General features: G+C 42.1%; 1 protein-coding gene across 6 annotated transcripts in view; it reads right to left on the bottom strand.

The window, feature by feature from the left end:
- Positions 1-20000, bottom strand: part of LOC135222828 (galactoside alpha-(1,2)-fucosyltransferase 2-like) — an 87782-nt gene that overhangs the window by 30413 nt on the left and 37369 nt on the right. For 5 of the 6 annotated variants that reach the window (XM_064261149.1, XM_064261146.1, XM_064261148.1 and 2 more), the window contains 4 exons: positions 4930-5084; positions 2395-2466; positions 961-1294; positions 494-607 (listed from right to left, as the gene is read on the bottom strand). In XM_064261149.1, coding sequence (XP_064117219.1) covers positions 494-607; positions 961-1294; positions 2395-2466; positions 4930-5084 — 675 coding nt within the window. The remainder of the gene's footprint in view (positions 1-493; positions 608-960; positions 1295-2394; positions 2467-4929; positions 5085-20000) is intronic. The other variant, XM_064261147.1, reaches the window with a different exon arrangement.

Here is a 20000-nt window from a genome sequence, read left to right as displayed (position 1 = left end):
ACCCAAGCACTTTTGTGTCCTATTTATTAGACCTACATCCCTTCCAATAGTAGTTCCCAATAGTTTCAGGCCATAACACAAACTTCTCTTGTGCAGGAAAAACAAATGCAACAACCTGCCACCAGAGAAACTGTGCCATAAGGAAAGCCTTCAAGGAAGTTCGTAATGAATAGTGGTCCTGCACAAACAAGTTTTTGGGAAACTATATTTTGAGTAAGTTTTTCACATGATTTTTGTGTAAGAGGCCATCAATATGTACCTCATGTGATATCGCTTAAAGAACATTAATTACCAACAATATACCCCTAACGACTCTGCCCCACAAAGGAAAAAATATCCTTCCAAATTCTGGAAACACCGGAGAAGCAAATCTTTTGCATTCAAGAAGGTAGTGAGTGAAAAAAGTATGTAGTATACGCTGACTAATAAAAATAACCAAAGGAGAGCAAACACAAGTCAATGAAGCTGTGCGCCCATTCAGTTATTAACTTACCACTGCCATAGAAAACATGAGGACCCAAGAGACCTGCTGCAGCAGCCTCTTTGTCCCCATAAACGTAGCGTCCAAGAAATGGCAGTGTTTTCATGTCGCTTTCCTTTGTATCATCTGTTAGGGAACATAAAAGCAGAAAAACAGTGTTAGTTTCGTGTACATAAGATCCCTTTACCCTAGAAAATGTAATCCAACAAGCTCATCTGAATCACAGATCATTGCTATATTGCTCATACTTTTAAGTAAATCTGAATAAAAATCTATACATTGAAGTGAATATATAGAAGTAAAATTTAGGTTATCATTGCTAGCTGTTAAAAAAAGGAAAATAAAACTACAGCATGCATTTGTTCTTATTTTGTAAAGGGATTTAAAGTGGAAATATTCCATTAGCAATAAAGCTGAAGTAGCAAGTAAAAGCACCATTAGCAGAATTGATGTAGATCCACAATATCATTTGTACTTACTGAAGATAGGTGGGACAGTCAGATTAGGAAATATTTGACTAAACTGTTGGTGCATTCTCTGAGGTATTCTCACGGTGGCATTATATGCACGCCCTAGAGCATAGACTGTAGCATAATTTCCCATGAAGTTCCCTGTGTTATAGTTATCTGCTATAACAATCACTGGTAGCTGAAGGCCCCTCCACTTTTTGCCACGGTATTTCACTCGCTGCCAAGGCGCGATGGATACAACTGGCTTCCGAGTATAGCAGCCTTTCTCGCCAAATCTCCTCTCAAAAGGCACAGGATAAGCGGGCTTCGGTTCAGGAAAATACTGTGGCATTTTCAGATATTCCTGTTGGGTTATTACACTTGGTTAGGGGCTTATGTTCAGAGAAAAATTTCTTCATTATTGCTTTGGGATGGCGCAAAACTGTGGCCTTCAACATAGTTTTGGGCATTCTTTTGTTGCTACCCATAACTAGGGCATACAATAGTAACTATATTGTCTTATCGTACATAACTATTTCTATCTTAATTTGTAATTTTTTTTTAAATTGCTGACTCATCCAGTTCATTTTTTTAATTTGAACTATAATCTTTCCTATGCATTGGTGGGTCAGGTTACACTTTCAAAATTAGGTGTGTATATATATTTACATGTACATACTAGCTGACCAACGTGGCACTACGCTGGAAAACTGAATAACAACCGATAAACTCACTCTCTCTCTCTCTCTCTCTCCTCTTTGTTCTCCCTAACACCCCCTCTACTCTCTCTCCAACTCTCCCTCACTCTTTCCCTCTTGTTCTTCCCTAACACCTCCTCTACTCTCTCTCTCTCTCTCTCTCTCTCCTCCTCCTCCTCTTTGTTCTCCCTAACACCCCCTCTACTCTCTCTCTATCTCTCTCTCTCTCCCCTGTTAAGATAGTTGCTTCAATTGCATTGCCCAGCGATATGAACATTTTATATTTTACCCCTTCTCACCCCCCCATTCCCATTGGGGCTGAACTTGGAGTGAAAGGGCATCGGGAGTTATACTATTAATCTTGGTGACCTCGAAAACAATGGATTAGACAATCGTATCTGTCATCTTTGACATTTTATTTTTCACCCCTTCTAACCCAACCCCACCACCCCATCAGGGCTGAACTTGGACTTGAAGGTCATCGGGAGTGTCACTGTTCATCTCAGTGACCTCAAAAACTATGGGTTAGACACTATTATATCTCGTTTTCGGTTATTTTTACATGTCATACCCCCTTCCCACCCCCACCCCCTTTGGTGCTGTTGATGTCTTACCTCCACAGAATTCTTTTCTAGATAGTAAATCATCTGTATACCAAGTTTGATTGTAATTGCTCAATGTATTTTAGAGTCATTCTAGAACATACACACACACATCCATGCATCCATTTATATATTAACATATACACACACATATTTATACATACATAGTACATGGGGTAACGCAGATCTAATCCTGTTTTGGTGAACTCCATCAGGTGTATGGTGCTTCTCCCCATCTACTTAACAAATGGAAGTGTGACTGTTTTAAAAAATAATGAAACTTGCATTGTAGAAAGTATCAGTGGGTGGTTATGGTCAGTTGTCAAAAGCTTGCTTCTGATTGGCCATCCCTTCTTTTTTCTAAACTTTTCATGTTCATGTGATTGTGCAGTTGGTGTCTTTGGTGCCCTGTCTTGGGCTGGTGGTTCTTGATGAAATGTGTGGCTTCTCTGTTATAAAGGAAGGAGAAATTCTCTTGCTTCATAATTACATATGATTGAAGTTCTAAATTTTCAGACCCTCCATCCATCATAATCAGTGACAGTCAGGATCAGAATCTAGAATGTGCTGCCTGTATTCATGTAAGGTGGTCTAGACCTCTAGGGTGTTCCATTTAATTATTTTAGATTGTCCTTCCTATATGGGGCTAAATAATTGATTGGAGGGGTAGGTAAGAATTTTAAGTAGTCCTCCTTTTTTGGCATTTAAACTAGTGAATGGTGTTTGCCTCGTAAAAGTATTAGTAGGAGGAACTGTGTTATTAAAGAGCAGCAAGAGAGCTGTTTAGTGGTTCTTGTAATAAATGCTATGGAATATTCTCCTTAATGAGCTTTAGGAGTGTCTCATTTTGCCAATAGTACCAGCACATCATACCCTGGCAAATGAACTTGATCAGCTGTTCCTTTTACCAAAGCCTTGCTCATTGCCAATTTTAATTTTATTTCATTTCCCTATGTGTGTGTAACTGCCACTGACAAAAGCTCGGTTCTCGTTTCAATTTCTATTGTGGTCCCCTTCCAGGTGGAGCAAGGCGAGGGAACTTATAGATGATGGTGTCCATAATGCTCCGCTTGTAAAGTTCTGCAGTCAGGATCATGTCCAATGTTCTCTTGTATTCAACAATATTGATGGGGACTAGAGTAACAAATCTGATTTGATACTGTTCTCTAGTTTTTTGCTGATAGGAGGCTGGGCTGGATTCAGTCATTTGACTTTATCTTACCTGCATCTTGATCTGATTAAATCATTGGTAGGATAATATTTTTGAGGTAGATCCTATCCTTTCTTCTGGGAGCCTTTAGTTTCCATCCACTGAGGTTTACAACTTATTAATGCTCCTTCCTCCTCATTTCATCATTCATTTGGTGAAAGGTATATTCGAGTTGGGGTCATTGGTCAGAAAGGAAGCTTTATAGTCACTCTTTTGGTGTTAGCAAAACTTCCTTTTTTTCCTTTCTTAATAGCCAACTGTCATTCCATCAGGTAGATCTTAATGGTGCTCGTTCTATCATCCTTGACATCTGTGAAGTCTTCCAGGTGAATGCAGTAACTTGCCAGGGGATTCTCTTCTGGTGTGGTAATGTTCAATGAAATCATTCTCAACTGCATTCAGTTTTAGTTCAATCTCTCCTGATGTAGTGGTGATTCAGACCCAAAAAGAATATTCCATGACAGTCTATATACAGAGTCAAATAACTTTGGACTGGCTCTACGTGAGTAGTGTGACTAGTCATAAACATACAAGATCATGGACACCAACATCCAGAGGGCCTGGAAGGATACAACAAAAGAACTTGATGGATATGTATTGGCGATGGTTTCACAAATGTAGAAATAAAGGAGAAATAAGATTTATTTCCAACAAAAGGTATGAAGAATCGGCCAGCACAACAACAGTGGAAATAGAGCAGTCTTTGAAGTCATTTTGCAAGAGCATAATGCACTAGGTCTAGTGGCGACACAAGAAGGTACTTAAAATTCAGGAAGGAGAATGTTTGCCACTGCTGCCAATGACAAAGTCGCCTTTGTCATTCATTACAAGAATCCTTAGTCAGTGGCAGGGTAGGGCATTCCACAATCATTAATCATTACCAGAATTAACACCAAGGCCGAGGCTACTCTGCATTATTACAGGCGGCACAGGTCATAAATGTTGACCCAACTATCACTGATTATGACTGATACATTCTGTAACTCCAACCTTTAATGGATACGTAGGTAGACGCTTAATCCATTCAGTAACATCAGGGGCTGTTTATTTCATCAAGAACTATCGACACCAGCCGTGGATCTTTCAGTCATGGAGATACCCAGCAATGGTTACCATCTGTGGACTCTCTCAACCTTGAGGTGTTCCTTATATAAGGTACCCAAAACTTTCATTTAGATAAAAAACAAGAATTGGTGTTTTATATATTTGACCCAAGAATTTTGGAACCAGAGGAAGAGTTTGTCGAACAGATTGAGAGAGAGAAAAAAAGGCTAAATTTAGTTGATTTTTATTTCATTCAAGACTGCACTGAGGTAATTGCTATCAATAGTAGTTAGAAGCAATACTTAATATATTGCAAGAAGTGATACACACTTGTCACATAATGCAAAGAAAAATGAAAGGATTCTTGAAAATGTTAGCTTTTCCCATGTTTCATAAGACTATTTTATGACCACTGTCGGAGAATAAATGATTATAGGGACCTTACCTGCACCCTGGACAAGATTTCAGCTATTTTAACACTGGTTGGCCGTTCAGCAATTTTATCCTCGTTCAACTGTTGAACAACGACATCGCTTGGCTGTTCAGCAGTTTTAACCACGCTCGACTGTAGCTTCAATAGTAGATTTTTTGGAGTGCTATCTGAAAAAAATATTTTGCATTCTTCAAACCAATTCTCTGGTCATAGTCATATTCTGTGTTGTGCAACATTTGTACTAGAATTTGCTGAGTGTATAATTCGAACATATTAATGAGAATAATTTCATCTAATTTGCGAGGTCATTGCCTTTAAGGATTAGATGTGACTTTAAATGATTTTGTCTCATTTATTCTGGGCTTGAATCCATGAAATCAATTGCATTATGACCGTATGATCATACAGTTTTGTATAGAAATATAAGTACTTGCATGGAGATGGACTTCCCATATACATATGGTCCTAATCTTTTTGCCAAGGTTTGCTGCCTGTTGCTCCTGCTGTTTTTCAAAGAAAATTTTTAATGGGGATTGTGACAAATACTGCATAATTCTTTAAGTGAAGGCTGCCCGCTATTCAAGAGTGATGAAGAGTTAGCAGTGGGAGCTGGACTAAAAATTTAGTGGGTTTCCATGGAAGGCTCAACTCTTGCCCCTCTTGTTTCCACTCATTTCTAAAAATATCAACAGATGAACTATTAAGTGACTACAAAGACAAAACTTTTCACTTTGGTTTAATCCTTTGTTCAATTTTCTGTGTCTTTTAAACATTTACATTACCGAAAGGGTGGAGAATGTGCTCCTAATGTAATGGTTTTATGATCATTCACCTTTTAATTGATTTATGTAGTCTTTAAAGATTTTATTTGTGATGAATCTTACCTACTGTTAAAGTTAGTTATATCTCCTTGCTGATTAAGCAAATGGGCATTCAGACAAAAAATGGAATGGCTGCCCGGATGGCTGTCCAGTTTACCGGTTCTCCAGTAGGTGTGTTTTGAATGTTTTAGTAGCTTGTCAGAATTCTCCTTGTCGCCATTGCAGTTAGGTGATTGTTGGTATTCTATGAAGTTTGGCTGTTCTAGACTTGTTTACGGTATTGTAATTTTATTTTCCTAGGATATCTTTTACCAGAAGCAAAACCAATAACTTCAGGCTATGTAGGAATGATTTTGGTGTAAGCAGAATGTTGGAATTTGAAGTAGATCGGTTTGTACTGCAAGGTTACAGAGTGTGATTTTGGAACTAGATGTGAAGAATGTAGGGAATTTTTCTGAGAAATTTATGCCTGAATGTCAGATATAGGAAAGAAGGGAAAATGATAGATTGAAAAAGCAATTAGTTAGTTCAGGACTCAAACCTGTCAGTTCTATCCTACTTAGTGTCCCTTCATCTGCAGTTATCCCTATTCAGACTAGGCATTTTGGTAGTGCTAGTATTGACTTCCTTAGCAGATCTGCCTTTTGCTCCCCATCCGGTTCAGAAAAAGCACATTAAGAAGTTAGAACATAACATTAAACCTAATTTTAGTGCTAATACAAGTTGAACTGAGTTCGTGACGGGAATGTTCCAAATCCCTCCATAGTGTGCGATCTTTTATGCCTTCCCCTGTTAGAAGTAAGGTGTTGGTGGCCCGAGCCTAGGACTGCCCTGCGACTGCTGGTAGTGTCTGCTGCCAGGGAACCAGGTCGGTTCTCGGGACCATGGGGTTCTGTGCCCTCCAATACCTACTTTGTCCTTTACATGGTCTGAATCTTGTTTAAAGTGTTGCCATAAGGACCATTAAAGCGTTCGCCTAAGGCACCATTTTGGTAAACGTTAATCCTTGCTCCATAGGCGCATTCTTCAACACCTAGTTTGAAGTGTTAGCATGCATAGGATTAATAATATATAATATATGTATAAACAATTTTATTGAGATGATAATGTGTCTGCAGAGAGTTTTACACATTCCGATATTATGTCAACTTGGTCAACATTTATCCGATCACTCATGTTTTGATTATTCTAAATTCTCGTCTGCTAGCCTATTCCTCTTTCTTTGTAATGCTTGTGTTTGTTCTTTGCCTGCTTTTTCTTCGGCTATCGGCAAATCTCTTACCTCTGCCTCGATTAATGTTTCTCTTTCAAGTCTACACTGTCTATAGTATCTAAGGCTCTCTCCAAGTTAGATTTTCTAGCTTCAGAGCTTTCTAATGACGTATCGTATTGGAATGCTTTCAAGTATGTACGTTCACTTTCGGACGAGGCGGGAGAGTCGTCGTAACTCCTCTTCCACCACCTCCCAATGCTTTCAAGTATGTACGTTCACTTTCGGATGAGGTGGCAGAGTCGTCGTAACTCCTCTCCCACCACCTCCCAATCTTTCCCATTTTCTTGTACCCTATTTTCATTCCCTCAGTTGACTTGTGCAGATGTAGTTAACTCGTTGGACTTAGCAGAGTCCTGAGACACTTAAGACTGTCTTCCTTTCATCAAGTTGTGGGGGATGAGATATAGCACTCGGCTGCTTCGCCTCCTATTGACAATTGTCGCTTTCTGTCGTCAAGGGTTGCATAGAAATAGCAATCCTTCAAGTTCTTTTGTTTACATCCTGTTGGCAGCTGTCTCCTGTTGCTCGCTGGCGGAAGAAGAGTTTGAAATGTAGTTGGAGGAACTTGTTCAGTCTGGTCAGCGTTTGTTGCAACAGTACGCTTCGCTGTATCCTCATTTAGTTGAAGAAAGAGGCCACATAGAGAATATGTCTTGCTTGTCTTAGCATAATTTGGTGCCCTCTAAATATTGGAGAAGAGAACAAACGTTTTCTCCTATTAGAGCTCATTTCGCAACTTTTCTTGCACTGGGAAGCACAAATCTCACTTTGATGTCCTGCCTTGGATTGTCTTGTTTCTACAAAGTCATGAAGAGCTGTAGACCGCCTCTTGTGATACAAACGCTTATTGGCGCTTTAACCGTCTTTATAAGGATGTTCAGTTTCTTCCTCTTTCCTGTTGGGAAACGAACTTGAGACTGACAGACATGCTGATGGAGTTTCAGTCTAGCTTGTTGAGTTGTTACCTTTTACTCAGTAGCTATGTTGTCTCGTCTCTGCGTCAGCTTAGAGAAGTGCAGGCACAAACCCAGCAAGTTTGTGAAGCCCAGCTTTTAGGGTTTGTCACCAGCGGGAGTTTAGCAAGGAAGAGAGTTAACTCATTTCTGATGCTGCAGGGTTATGTCATCATGCATATACTCACTTGGTTTGGAAGAAGTGAGAATACTTTCGCTTCCTGTCTGATTATGCAGCTCGGTGTAAGGCGATAAGGGAATATCTATTGGTAGTTGTAGGATGGTTGAAGATGTGTAATGTCCGCTGCCAAGAGGGCAGCGCAATTGGCGCTAGTGCCCACGTGTCTGCAACTCACCTGCAGTCACACTTCTGTATAGACTGGATGTGTAATAAAGCACTAGAGTGACACACTGGTTTCCTTCTGTATCCGACATGGCGCAATGAGTAGGATACATAAAGAATAATCATGTCTACACCAGGGAGACAGTCTTTCACGGCAAGGAGGGCACGACGATCCTCCAGGGGTGCCCACAGTACTCCTGTCGGAGTGGCGTCAAGATCACCAGCTCTTCAGCATGTAGTTGCCGAGGGTCGAGATGCATTGCACCTTGACGACCACTTGGCTACAATGGCGAGTGGCTTGCATCTACAGAGCGGCCCCAGGGCCCCAGCCCCACCACTACCAGAGAAGTGTGCTTTGGAAATGTCATCAGCCTCCTACAGGACTTGGAAACAGTCCATGACACATTGGCTTCGGCTACATAAGCTTCAATCAGCGGATGCATTTCAACACTTTAGGCTTCATTGCAACCCAGAGTTGCAATGTATGCTGGATGCCAGGTATAGTGATTTACAGTGGGCTAACTTGTCTCCAGAAGGGGCTTTGGATGCTATAGGGGCCATGGTTCTGCCTGTCATTGTAATTTGTATGAATATATGCTTATTTGAAAGCTTATGGTAGGTCTAAGGGATGAGATAATGAAAAGAGACCTCTATAGGTCATGTGACTCTGTTTATAGCGTAGATGCCCTAAGGGCAGTGTGTGCAATATATGAAGCAGCCTAGGCCTAAGGGTCACAGTGTGTGTTGCAGGCCCCACCCTGCTGTCGACCCTCATTGAAAGGCCTGCACTTTCATGAAACAGCAGGCCCCTACGTGACGTTGCCAACATTAGATTAGAGAGTATGGGAACTGCCCCCCTTTGTGTTCAATATGGCAACAAGACAACCGTCCAAGAAGTGTACTTCATCAAGTCTGCAAGGTCATTCTTTGGCTGCTTGTAAGGACCTTGGCCTTAAACCCAAGTCCTTTCCCCACCACTCAGCGGTGTCAGCAAGCCTCGCACTGGAGCATGAGGTACCCACCCCCATTGGGCAGTCCCTGCCTAAGCCCTCATCCATACCCTTCAATACAGAAAGGGAGCCCCTCCCTGTCATGGAGGGCAAGCCACACCATATTCATCTACTGCCAGGGGCAACCCCATATGCATGCCACACCCCAGCATCAGTGCCAAAGCACTGGGAATCAGAAGTGAAGATGCAGTTGGATCAGGACATCAAGAAAGGCATCATTGAGGAGGTACCGGCTGATGAAGCAACAGAATGATGTGCGAGAATGGCCATTGTTGCCAAGAAGTTAGGTCAGCCCCGCTGCACCGTGGACTTTCAACGCCTCAATGCCTCCTGCGGGAAAGAGACACATCACACCCCTGCTCCTTTTGACATGATCTCAGGGGTACCTTTACATTCCTTTAAGACAGTGGCAAATGCTCATTGGGGCTTCCACCAGGTGGAATTAGATGATGAAAGCTGCAAACTCACAACCTTAATCACTCCCTGGGAGCATTATCGGTACAGAAGAACACCCATGGGACATTGTTCAGCTTCAGATGCCTACACCAAGAGGTTTGATGATGCCATGAAGGACATTCCCCGAAAACACAAGTGTGTTGATGATACTCTTCTTATGACTATAGAGTCGAAGAGGCCTTCTGGCAAACGCATAATTTCTTTGACACATGCCAAAAAGAGAATAACCTCAAGCCAGAGAAATCCAGCTTCTGCCAAAGAGAAGTGAGCTTCATTGGATTCCAGCTGGGATGGATTCCATAGGCCCACAGAGGAGAGTCTAGCTGCCATACGGAGTCTACCCTATGCCTGAACAACGCCTTCTGTCACTGACATCGGGTCATGGTTTGGCTTTGTCAACTAGTTGGCCACCCTTCCTTGCCACTTCCCACCCGCTGATGGAATCCTTCAGAGACCTCCTGAAGAAAGTCTGCAAGAGAGATTCCACCAAGCACAGGAGGCCATATGCAAGCTGGCCTAGGATGGGCTGGTATATTATGACAAGACCCGACCTATGGGACCCTAACAGATTGGAGCAGAGATGGGATCGGGTTTGTTATCCTACAGCAGTACTGTTCTTGTACCTCAGCTGATGTCCCGCATTCTGCTGCAAGGGTGGGTGGCGTATTGCCGTATGTCACAAGCTGAAGTTGGGTATGCTGCTGTTGAGGTAGAGACCTTAGCTGTCACATGGTGTCTCAAGAAGGCCAGGCTACTCCTGTTGGGCTGCCCCAACTTATTGATTGTCGACTGCCACTACTGCTGATGCATGCTTCTAGGTGATAGAGAGCTAAAGGATATACTGAACCAAAGACTCTTCCGTCTCAAGGAGAAAATCCTGCAATACGGGTTCCAGGTAAGATACCTACCAGGGAAGAGGAAATGCACTGACTTCTTATCACGCTTCCCTGCTCTCCATTGCGAACCAGATGACAAGGACTCTGGACTTGAAGAGCATATTACTGCCGCCCTTGTCACTGCTTCAGCCACTACCCTTGAGCAAGAATGCTTCATAACTTGACGAGGAGAGGGTCAAAGTAGCATCCTCTAAAGACCCTGTATACCAGTTGTTGGTAGTTGAAGTGGCAGCAAATGACTGGCGTCCACAGAAGGCACAGGAGTTGGCCTGCCTACGTTAGCTCTACTCAGTTAGGGACAGGTTATCTATGGTAGAAGGCCTGATAGTCTACACTTATGAGCAAGGATCCCCAGTCTGCTCATCCCAGAGGAACTTCGCCTTTTAAGTCATTACAGGCCTTCGCGCAGGACATCAGGGGGTGGAGACTCCATGCTCTGCAGGGCTAGGCAATCAGTTTACTGGCCAGCCATGGAAGGTGACCTGCAGAGCCACAGGGATGGATGTGCCTCTTGTGATATACATGCTCCATCACAACCTGCTGAACCATAGTACTCACAGCACCTCCAGAATACCCATTCCAGTCAACGGTGGTGGACATGCTACAGCTGGAGAGCCATATGTATATGGCCTATGCAGACAGGCTCACCGGGTGGCTAGAAATCGCACACTTTCCGTGGTACAACATCATCAAGAATCATATCAGTGTTGAGGACGTACTTCACAAGATGGGGAGCACCAGAGCTAATCTTGAAATATGGGGGCACAAACCTCATTGGCGAAGAGACCACATCATTCTGCCAGAAAAATGGAGGTTACTAGACCCACCTTTTGGAAGGGCCTGAAGCAGCAGTCAAAAACTGCCAAGAGGATCATCAGGTGTCAAATATAAACCAAAGGATGGTAGCCTCGATTGCAACAAGACATCTCTGGCAAATCTTTAGTACCTCAACATCCCTCCTAAGGGGTTCGACAAGTGTCAACGCCCAGACAGCATTACAAGGTGGAGATACACTGGGATAAGATAATCCACAAGAGGGAACTACAAATGGCAGAGTCCCCAAAAGGACCCAACCCCTTGCTGGGACCAGGGAGCTTCTACCCCTTGTTGTAGGCTGCAGGGTAAGAGTGCAGTATCCTGTAAACCCAAACCTAGGACCGATCTGGGTTGGTGGTGAAGTCCAAGGCCACCAACAGTATTTCATTAGGCTGGATGGAAGTGGTTGAGTGTCACTCAGAAACAGAGAGCACCAGAAAGTGCTAAAATGTCAGCCCCCAACGTCGTCCGCCACTTTCCCAAGCCCGGACCCTGCTCCACCTCATCCAAAAAGGTGGACAGTACAACCCTCATGGATGTTGAGTGTTAACCCATGCTCATGCTTGTGCCACTGTAAAATTGTCTTATATTGTCCCTCATGCTTTTTGTCTTCCATTTTTGATAAGCCGAACTGGCTACCAATTAAGTTTTGCTGACCCATTTTTATGCATATTCATGCTGCTGCCATGCATGTCAATTTATGCTGTTGATACCTGTGCATTAACCATTGCTTTTTTCTATAAGATTTTTTTTTCTTCTAGCATATCTTCTTTGTGTGTACATATATTATGTATTCAATACATGTGTAATGTCTGTTGCCAAGAGTGCAGCGCGATTGGCGCCAATGTAGCCTGTGTGTCTACAACTCGCCTGCAGTCACACCTCTGTATAGACTATATATGGATTTCCTTCTGTTTCCTACAGTAGTCTTGTTTTATACATTTCAGGGATAAGTGCAGACCTAAAGTTATGGGATATGGATAGTTGCAACCTCCTAACATGCATGGAGAGACTAGGGACCAGTACCTTACATGGTGGAGACGGTGAAGGGTAGTTGGGATTTTTTTTTTTTTTTTTGTTTTTTTTTTTTTTTTTGTCCTCCAATGGATTAATCTCCATCTTATAGCTTCCTTTGTCTTCTTCGCAGAAATCTCTCACAAGTCTCTTTTTAGTAGAGGTTGTATATAGAGGGAATGATGGTCCAAGTGGTAATTCTCTGGGACGAGTTCCATAAGCAGTTGGAGATATTCTTGGACATTTGGAGATTGAATAACAGGAAGTGTCTGCCCATATACTTTTTGGGTTTTCTAGCATGGTTTTAGTGCCTTTCCAAAGAACGGCCAGACTGATTACCAATACATTCTCAGTTCTCAGTCATGCAAATTCCTTCAAGATGCATTTACAAGAAGGTATTGCTGTTCTGTGCACTTTGTTAGGGTTAGTGTGCAGCCCTCTATAAGCTTTGTCAGGACTTTGTTGCCCATTGGTGGATGGTGTCGACTTTAGGAGAAAGATACTCTTCTACTGAATCAGTGATTCAAGTTGGCCAACTGTCAACAGTATTCCAAAGGCCAAGGACCTGTTGCTTCTTCGGGCCCAATTTCTATGCATTGTATTTTTAATTCTTTATTTCCCCATTCTATCTAGTGATGTGGGGATGATACTTAATTATGCATGCTTGTCGATCAGAGATGAATAGCCACGTGCTTCTTGAATTTTAAGCCTGAAGGAAACTTCCTATATGGTAAGGGCTTTTCCTTATCAGGAGACATGGCCTCACTGGGGATTTTTTCAGATAATCATGCTCAATTAATGTAGTTTCAGCGTAAGAAATACGACTTACAAATAACATTAATTAAATTTGTAAGTAATCCAGAACCATCTTTCGCTCCAGGACTGTAAGAGGGACTCTGTAACAAAGAATTGCCCATTTTGTTATTAAACCTAAGTCCAGGTTTTTTGGTTCTTTTTTTTAAGTAGTGTCATTACAATTTCATTGTTAGCTATCCACACAGCAACAATGGAACAGAAGAGTAAATAAGTAAAAGAAAAACAAGGTGTTTGCATAAATTCATTTAATGTTAGAATAAGGAAAATCAATGGCAAGGGTTTTTTTTTCTGTGCAGAGAGAAATAATAAGGGCAAATACTTATTGCTTTCCACAAAGAGCACGTTTTTCTCTTTCCCTAAATTCCCCTAAACGGCCTTGAAAAGCCAGGTGTGATTTCCCCCCCCCCCCCCCCCCCCCCCCTTCTGTCTAGCTGACCCATCTGAAGGCCAAATTCTCTGGGGATTTAAATTGGCAGAATTGGAAGGTCTTAGGTTTGCGAGAGATAGCTAAGGTGAAAAGGGTATGTTAGGGTGTTGTGTGGAGTCTGTAATTATGCAGCGGTGAGAGAATTTTTATTCTGGTTCTTCCTCTTCCTTTTAGTGTTTATGATGCTAGCGTAAAAATACAAATTCTGAGCACAGCTATGTTGAAAGGGTAAGATAGACCAAGGATTTGCATTGGTAAAAATAGGAAAAAACTTTTTGTATCCCCTTTTCATCTTCGTCCTCGAGACGATAAAAAAGTCCCCATGTATTCATCTTTGTTTTATCAACTATATAGACCACATTCTTTTTTTTCTTCACGTTGAGTTTTCCATAATGCATGGTAACAAATCCTTTATTTGTTGTTATTTACAACCCAGGTGACCTGGAATTTACAGAACCCTATTCATGTTGAGCCCCATTACAAAGCCCTATTCACGTTGAGGTTTCCGCATTTACAAAATTCATTTGCTAAACCATTTTCTGTGAATTCATGGCAATTTTTTTTTTTACAAACCAATACTCGTGTTCAGGTTTCCACGTTTACAAAGTTCATTTGCAATACCATGACTTTTCACATTGAGTTTTCTGTGAATTCGTGGCAAGATTGCTTTTTTTTTTATTTACAAACCAGTACTTGCATCTAGGTTTCCGCATTTATGAAATTCATTTGCAACACCACTACTTTTCACGTTGAGTTCTCCATGAATTTGTGGCAAGATTCCTTTTTCTATTTATAAACCAGTACTCGCATTGAGGTTTCCGCGTTTATGAAATTTATTGCTAAATCCATTATCGGCGTGGAGTCTTCCGCCGAACTGTAAATTACAGAGATTGTATGGTGTGAATTTTCCACTGCACTATGTGCCAGGAGTAACTGTATTTACAGGGATTTTACGGCCATTTTGCTAAATATTGGTGTTGAGTACTTCCACCTGTACATAGTATTAATCTACATGACCATTACAGCTTAGTTGTGCTGTCATTTATCTGGATCCGACTTGATTTACAACAGCATTTGTGTGAATTTCTGCACCTGTGATTAGCATTTACAATTTGTTTTACTGTTATTTCCACATTGCCTGCATGAGTTTTCCGCACTGGAGTGGATTACATTCAGTCTATTTAGATTACCAATCCTACACTAATTGTGTGAGGCATTTACAATTTTGTTTTACTATTATTTCCCACATCACCTGTGTGAGATTTCTGCACTATGTGGAGGACATTTTCAGCCTTTTTGGCTGTCATTTCGTCTGCCTCTGCAGATATTTCAGCCACTGGGACTCTTGTTATTTCCCTGGTATAGTGTTGAGTATTCGGCATACCCTAGGCGACATTTGCAGATTTGCGACCGTCTTACATCCTATTATTCTCAGGCTAGACTACTACTGCTACCTCTGAGAAGATGGCCGGTAGCACAGCACTGGAGGAGCCTAAGGCCTTCACAGAAGCCAGAAGAGCCATGGGGCTGGAGGGCGCAAAACTGATAAATGGGTGAACGATAAGATGAAGGAAGCAGCCCAAGAGAGAGCAGAAGAAAGGGAGAGGAGAGAGAAGCACAAGAGAGAAGAGATGCAGCTGACAGGGAAGCACAAGAGAGAAGAGAAGCAGCTGAAAGAGAATTTCAAGCAGCTGAAAAGAAGAAAGAAAGAAGCCTAAGAGAGAGGAGAAGCTGCTGAGAGAGCAAATCCAATGGCTATGACAGTCCAGAGTGCCACGCCCCCTGCACCACCACCTTCACACTCTCACCTCCACAGCATGGGCACCCTCATTAGGGACTGGGATGATAGGGAACCCGACACCTGGCTCGATCATGTTGAGCAGGGGTTCAAGAACTTCAATCCAACCCCTCAGGAAGTGGCCCTCCTCCTTGGCAAGCATCTTGCTGGCAAAGGGCGGACTGCATTTGAGGCACTTCCCCTGAATGAGTGACAAGATCTCACCCTCGTCCGAGAGGCAATCCTTGGGGCTTACGAGTTAACCCCAGACCGTTGGAGGCAGAAATGGAGGACCATGCCTATGGAGGCCAACCAAACATGGACAGAGTGGGTAGCCAAGAAGACTCTGGCACTCCATAGATGGACGAAGGCTTCCAACGCAACATCTGTTGAGGAGGTCTTAGAACTCTTTCAATTAGAGGACTGCCTGTCCTACGACCCCTCTGATCTTGCCACCCACTTGGTGGACAAGGCCCTTAAAACAACCACTGCATAAATTGGATTGGTAGTTTAGTAAATACAAGATCAAAAGATGTCTTGTCACGAAATCTTTTAGAATTTGCCATAATACAACTTACTTCCCATTGTATTTTTAATATTAGTCGTGGCCTGTTTCATGCCTTAGAGATATTTTCTTTGTACAGTGGTACCTCGAGATATGAAAGGCTTAACTTATGAAAAACTCGAGATACGAAAGCTAATACGAAAAATTTAACGGCTCTACAAGTTTTCAAGATACGAAAGGTTTCTGTAAAGTCCGAGATTCACCCGAACCACCGATAACAATTTTGAAACTCGCGCGCCGCCAACTAAGTAGACTCGCCACCATCCTCCTGCTCTCCCATTGGTTCCTGATGCTAGCCACTGCCATGAGATCCTTCTCTCCTATTGGTCAGCATCCCTCCCATGATGCATCTATGTACGTAGCGGCGTGCCTCGGCCAATCGGTAGCAGCATCGTTATCGTACGCACGCAGTATTCATTCGGTCTAACGATTTCGTTTAGTAACATAAATTCGTTAGTGATTTCGTTGCAGTATACGTACTTTATCGTGTTGTGTGAAAACTTTTATTCTACTTATACGTAAATTATGTACAGTATATACGTAGTCATGGGTCCCAAGAAAGTTGAAATTCGCGGAAAGAAGCGAATGCTCTCTTTGGAGACAAAGATGGAGATTATCAAGAAGTTATGAAGCTGGTATGTGATTGAGTGTGATCGCCAAGGAATAGGGCCGAAATCCGTTGACAATAGGCACCATCCTTAAGCAGAAGGATGCCATCAAAGCAGCTACACCTTCCAAAGGGCATCAGTATTTTGTTCAGCAAGAGGACCCACGTGGACGACGAGATGGAACGGCTGCTTCTTGTCTGGATAAAAGACAAAGAAATCGTTGGCGATACGATAACAGAGACGGCAATCTCCCTCAAGGCCAGCGCTATTTTCAGCGATTTGATTGCCCAGGCAGAAGACGACGGAGGGGAAGGGACTTCAACACCAACCCCAGAGTTCAAGGCTTCGCATGGGTGGTTCGAGAAATTTTGTAAACGGACTGGCATCCATTCGGTGGTGCGGCATGGGGAGGCTGCCAGCTCGGACACGAAAGTAGCCGAAGCCTTTAAAAAAGATGTTCGACGAGATGATAACCAAGGAAGGCTACAGTTCTCAGAAAGTTTTCAACTGTGATGAGACTGGCCTTTTTTGGAAAAAAAATGCCTCGTTGGACATACATCACGGAGGAAGAGAAGAAGCTACCTGGGCATAAGCCTATGAAAGACAGGCTTACGCTTGCACTTTGTTCGAATGCCAGTGGGGATTGCAAGGTGAAGCCCCTACTGGTGTATCATTCCGAGACTCGTGCTTAAGGAGAAGCTTCCAGTGATGTGGAGGGCTAATGCAAAAGCCTGGGTAACGAGGCTTTTGTTCACGGAGTGGGTAAATCTGTGTTTCGGCCCGACAGTGAAGAAATTCTTGGAAGAGAAGCGCCTCCCCCTGAAATGTCTGCTGGTGTTAGACAATGCCCCTCCCCACCCTCCTGGCCTCGAGGAAGATATCCTAGTGGAGTATTCCTTCATCAAGATTCTTTATCTTCTGCCTAACACCACTCCTCCAGCCCATGGACCAGCAAGTGATATCGAACTTTAAGAAGCTGTACACGAAACATCTTTTCAAGAGATGTTTCGACATCACCGATACCACAAACCTCACCTTGCGTGAATTTTGGAAGGAGCATTTCGACATCGTCATATGCATCCGACTCATCGACCAAGCTTGGCAGGAGGTTTCGAGGCGAACCTTGAATTCCTCGTGGAGGAAACTCTGGCCTGATGCCGTATCCGCCCGAGACTTCGAGGGATTCGACGTGGGCGAAGCTGGTGCTGCAGATTCAGAAACAGTTGACGATCCTGAAACTGTTTTTGGAACCAGATCTTGACGAGATCGTTGCACTCGGCAAGTCCATGGGGCTGGTCGTCGACGAGGATGACATCGACCTTCTCGAGGAGCACCAAGAGGAGCTTACGACGGATGACCTGAAGGAGTTGGAGGCCATGCAACATAATGTCGTTCAAGAGGAGTTCTCTAGCAGCGGCGAGGAGGAGGAGGGCGACCCTATGACAACGGCAGAAATTAAGGATGTTCTAGCCGCTTTTCATAAAGTGCAATCGTTTATAGAAAAAAAGACACCCCGAAAAGGCTCACACAGGTTTCAGGAACATTGTGAAAAGTAGGCAGAAGCAATCTTCCTTGGATAGTTATTTTTTAAAGAGGCCTTTAGCATTAGCAGGAGTAAGCAAAAAGGAAGAACCAAGTGATAAAAAACAGAAAGTTGAAAGTGGTGATGAAGTTGAAATTAAAAAAAAAAAAAAAAAACTACGGAAAGTATAAAAAAGTAAAAAAAAAAAAAAAATAAAAAAAAAGACAAAAATTTTTTTTTTTATTTTAGTTTTTTGTAAAGTTAAGTGTTACAGTTTTGTTAATGTGTTTCGTAAATTTTAGTTTAGTTTTCCTTACATTTTTTTATGTGTTTCGTAAAGTTAAGTGTACGTACGTACGTACGTATCTGCCGTTTGTCCTCCTCCTCTGCCGCCACTTTCGGAGATAGCCTCACTCGAAAGGTAAGCTTCCACATTTTACTACATACGTACAGTATTTCTTGTATACCATGTACACTAATACACTTTATTTACAGGTAATTAGCATTACGTTATTAAGTTAGGTATTGAATGGTCCAATTTGTTGTAGTATTTCATTGTTTATAGGTCAATTTAGCTTTATTATGAAATTTACTGGGGTGTTTTTGGAGGGCTTGGAACGGATTAGCCATTTTACATGTAAAATGTGGTCCAAGATACGAAAACCTCATGATACGAAGGGCGCCTCGGAACGGATTAATTTCGTATCTCGAGGTACCACTGTATATGTATGTTTGATATGTTTTGTGGATAAGTTTTTGTTTACCAAAGATCTGAATGTGGTTAGCTGTCGCCCCGTATAATCCCTTTAATTGTCTTGTCTCTGTGTTTGAGCAGTTGGACTTAATCTTTTTTCTTAAATTGTACTCATGTTTATTCTTGTTTGGAAAGGTTTCTCATTCTCCAGGTGTGTTGGATTCTAGGTACTAATTTCCTTATAATCCCTACTGTCACATATATGACCTTTCCTGTACTCTCAATTTCTCATGTAAGTCAGTTTATCTGCTAAGTAAAAGATGTTGAGTCGAAAGATCTTGCAGAAAATCTGTTGTTTATCTTATACCTTTATTTATGGATTTATCACGTTCCAAACTTTCGTGATTCAGTTATACATAATGAGGGCCACGTTTACTTTCGCTATTCTGTTTCCTCTTTTGAGATGTGTCGTCACTACCTTCTCCAAGTCTCTTGTGGCTGCACATTCTACCAGAATTCGACTAAAGTTCCTGAATAAGTGCATATCTGAACAAGTGCTCCCTAAATCCTTGTTGCCACGACTTTTAAGAAGGTATGACAATCACCCATTCAACGAATTTAGTGCCATGATGTTAAAAAAGCACATAGAAACCGCCAAGCAAGAAGAGAAAGAAAAATTCAAGGAATTGGAAAAAAAAAGATCTCTTTCAATCATTCTATCCCGGCTGATTGGAAGGACTCGCTGCAACGGGAAATTTACAAAAAACTGCGTAAGACTACAGATACCCTAAAAAGGAAACTCGACAGAAAACTCAAAAAACTTATTGATAGCAGTGATTGGACTAATTGTGCACATCAACATTGTGTTGTAAACCTATCAAGTAAACAAATAAGTGAAAATGTTGTGAGTGCGCTTGGATATGGTTTATCTTTCTTTATAACGAGTCGACCTTCTGCTTTAATGATTGCGTCATCCCTAAGTAAATTTGAAAAATATTGTGATCTTCCTCAAAATCATGTTGACATAATTAAAGGTATTGTTTACGGAGCTGCCAATGTTAAGCATGAAAGTAACTTCCCTGCTCGCTATAA

Source organism: Macrobrachium nipponense, chromosome 8, assembly GCF_015104395.2.
Source record: "Macrobrachium nipponense isolate FS-2020 chromosome 8, ASM1510439v2, whole genome shotgun sequence".
NCBI lineage: Eukaryota > Metazoa > Arthropoda > Malacostraca > Decapoda > Palaemonidae > Macrobrachium > Macrobrachium nipponense.
Note: the sequence above shows the minus strand (reverse complement) of the source record. Positions and strands in the feature narration are given on the sequence as shown.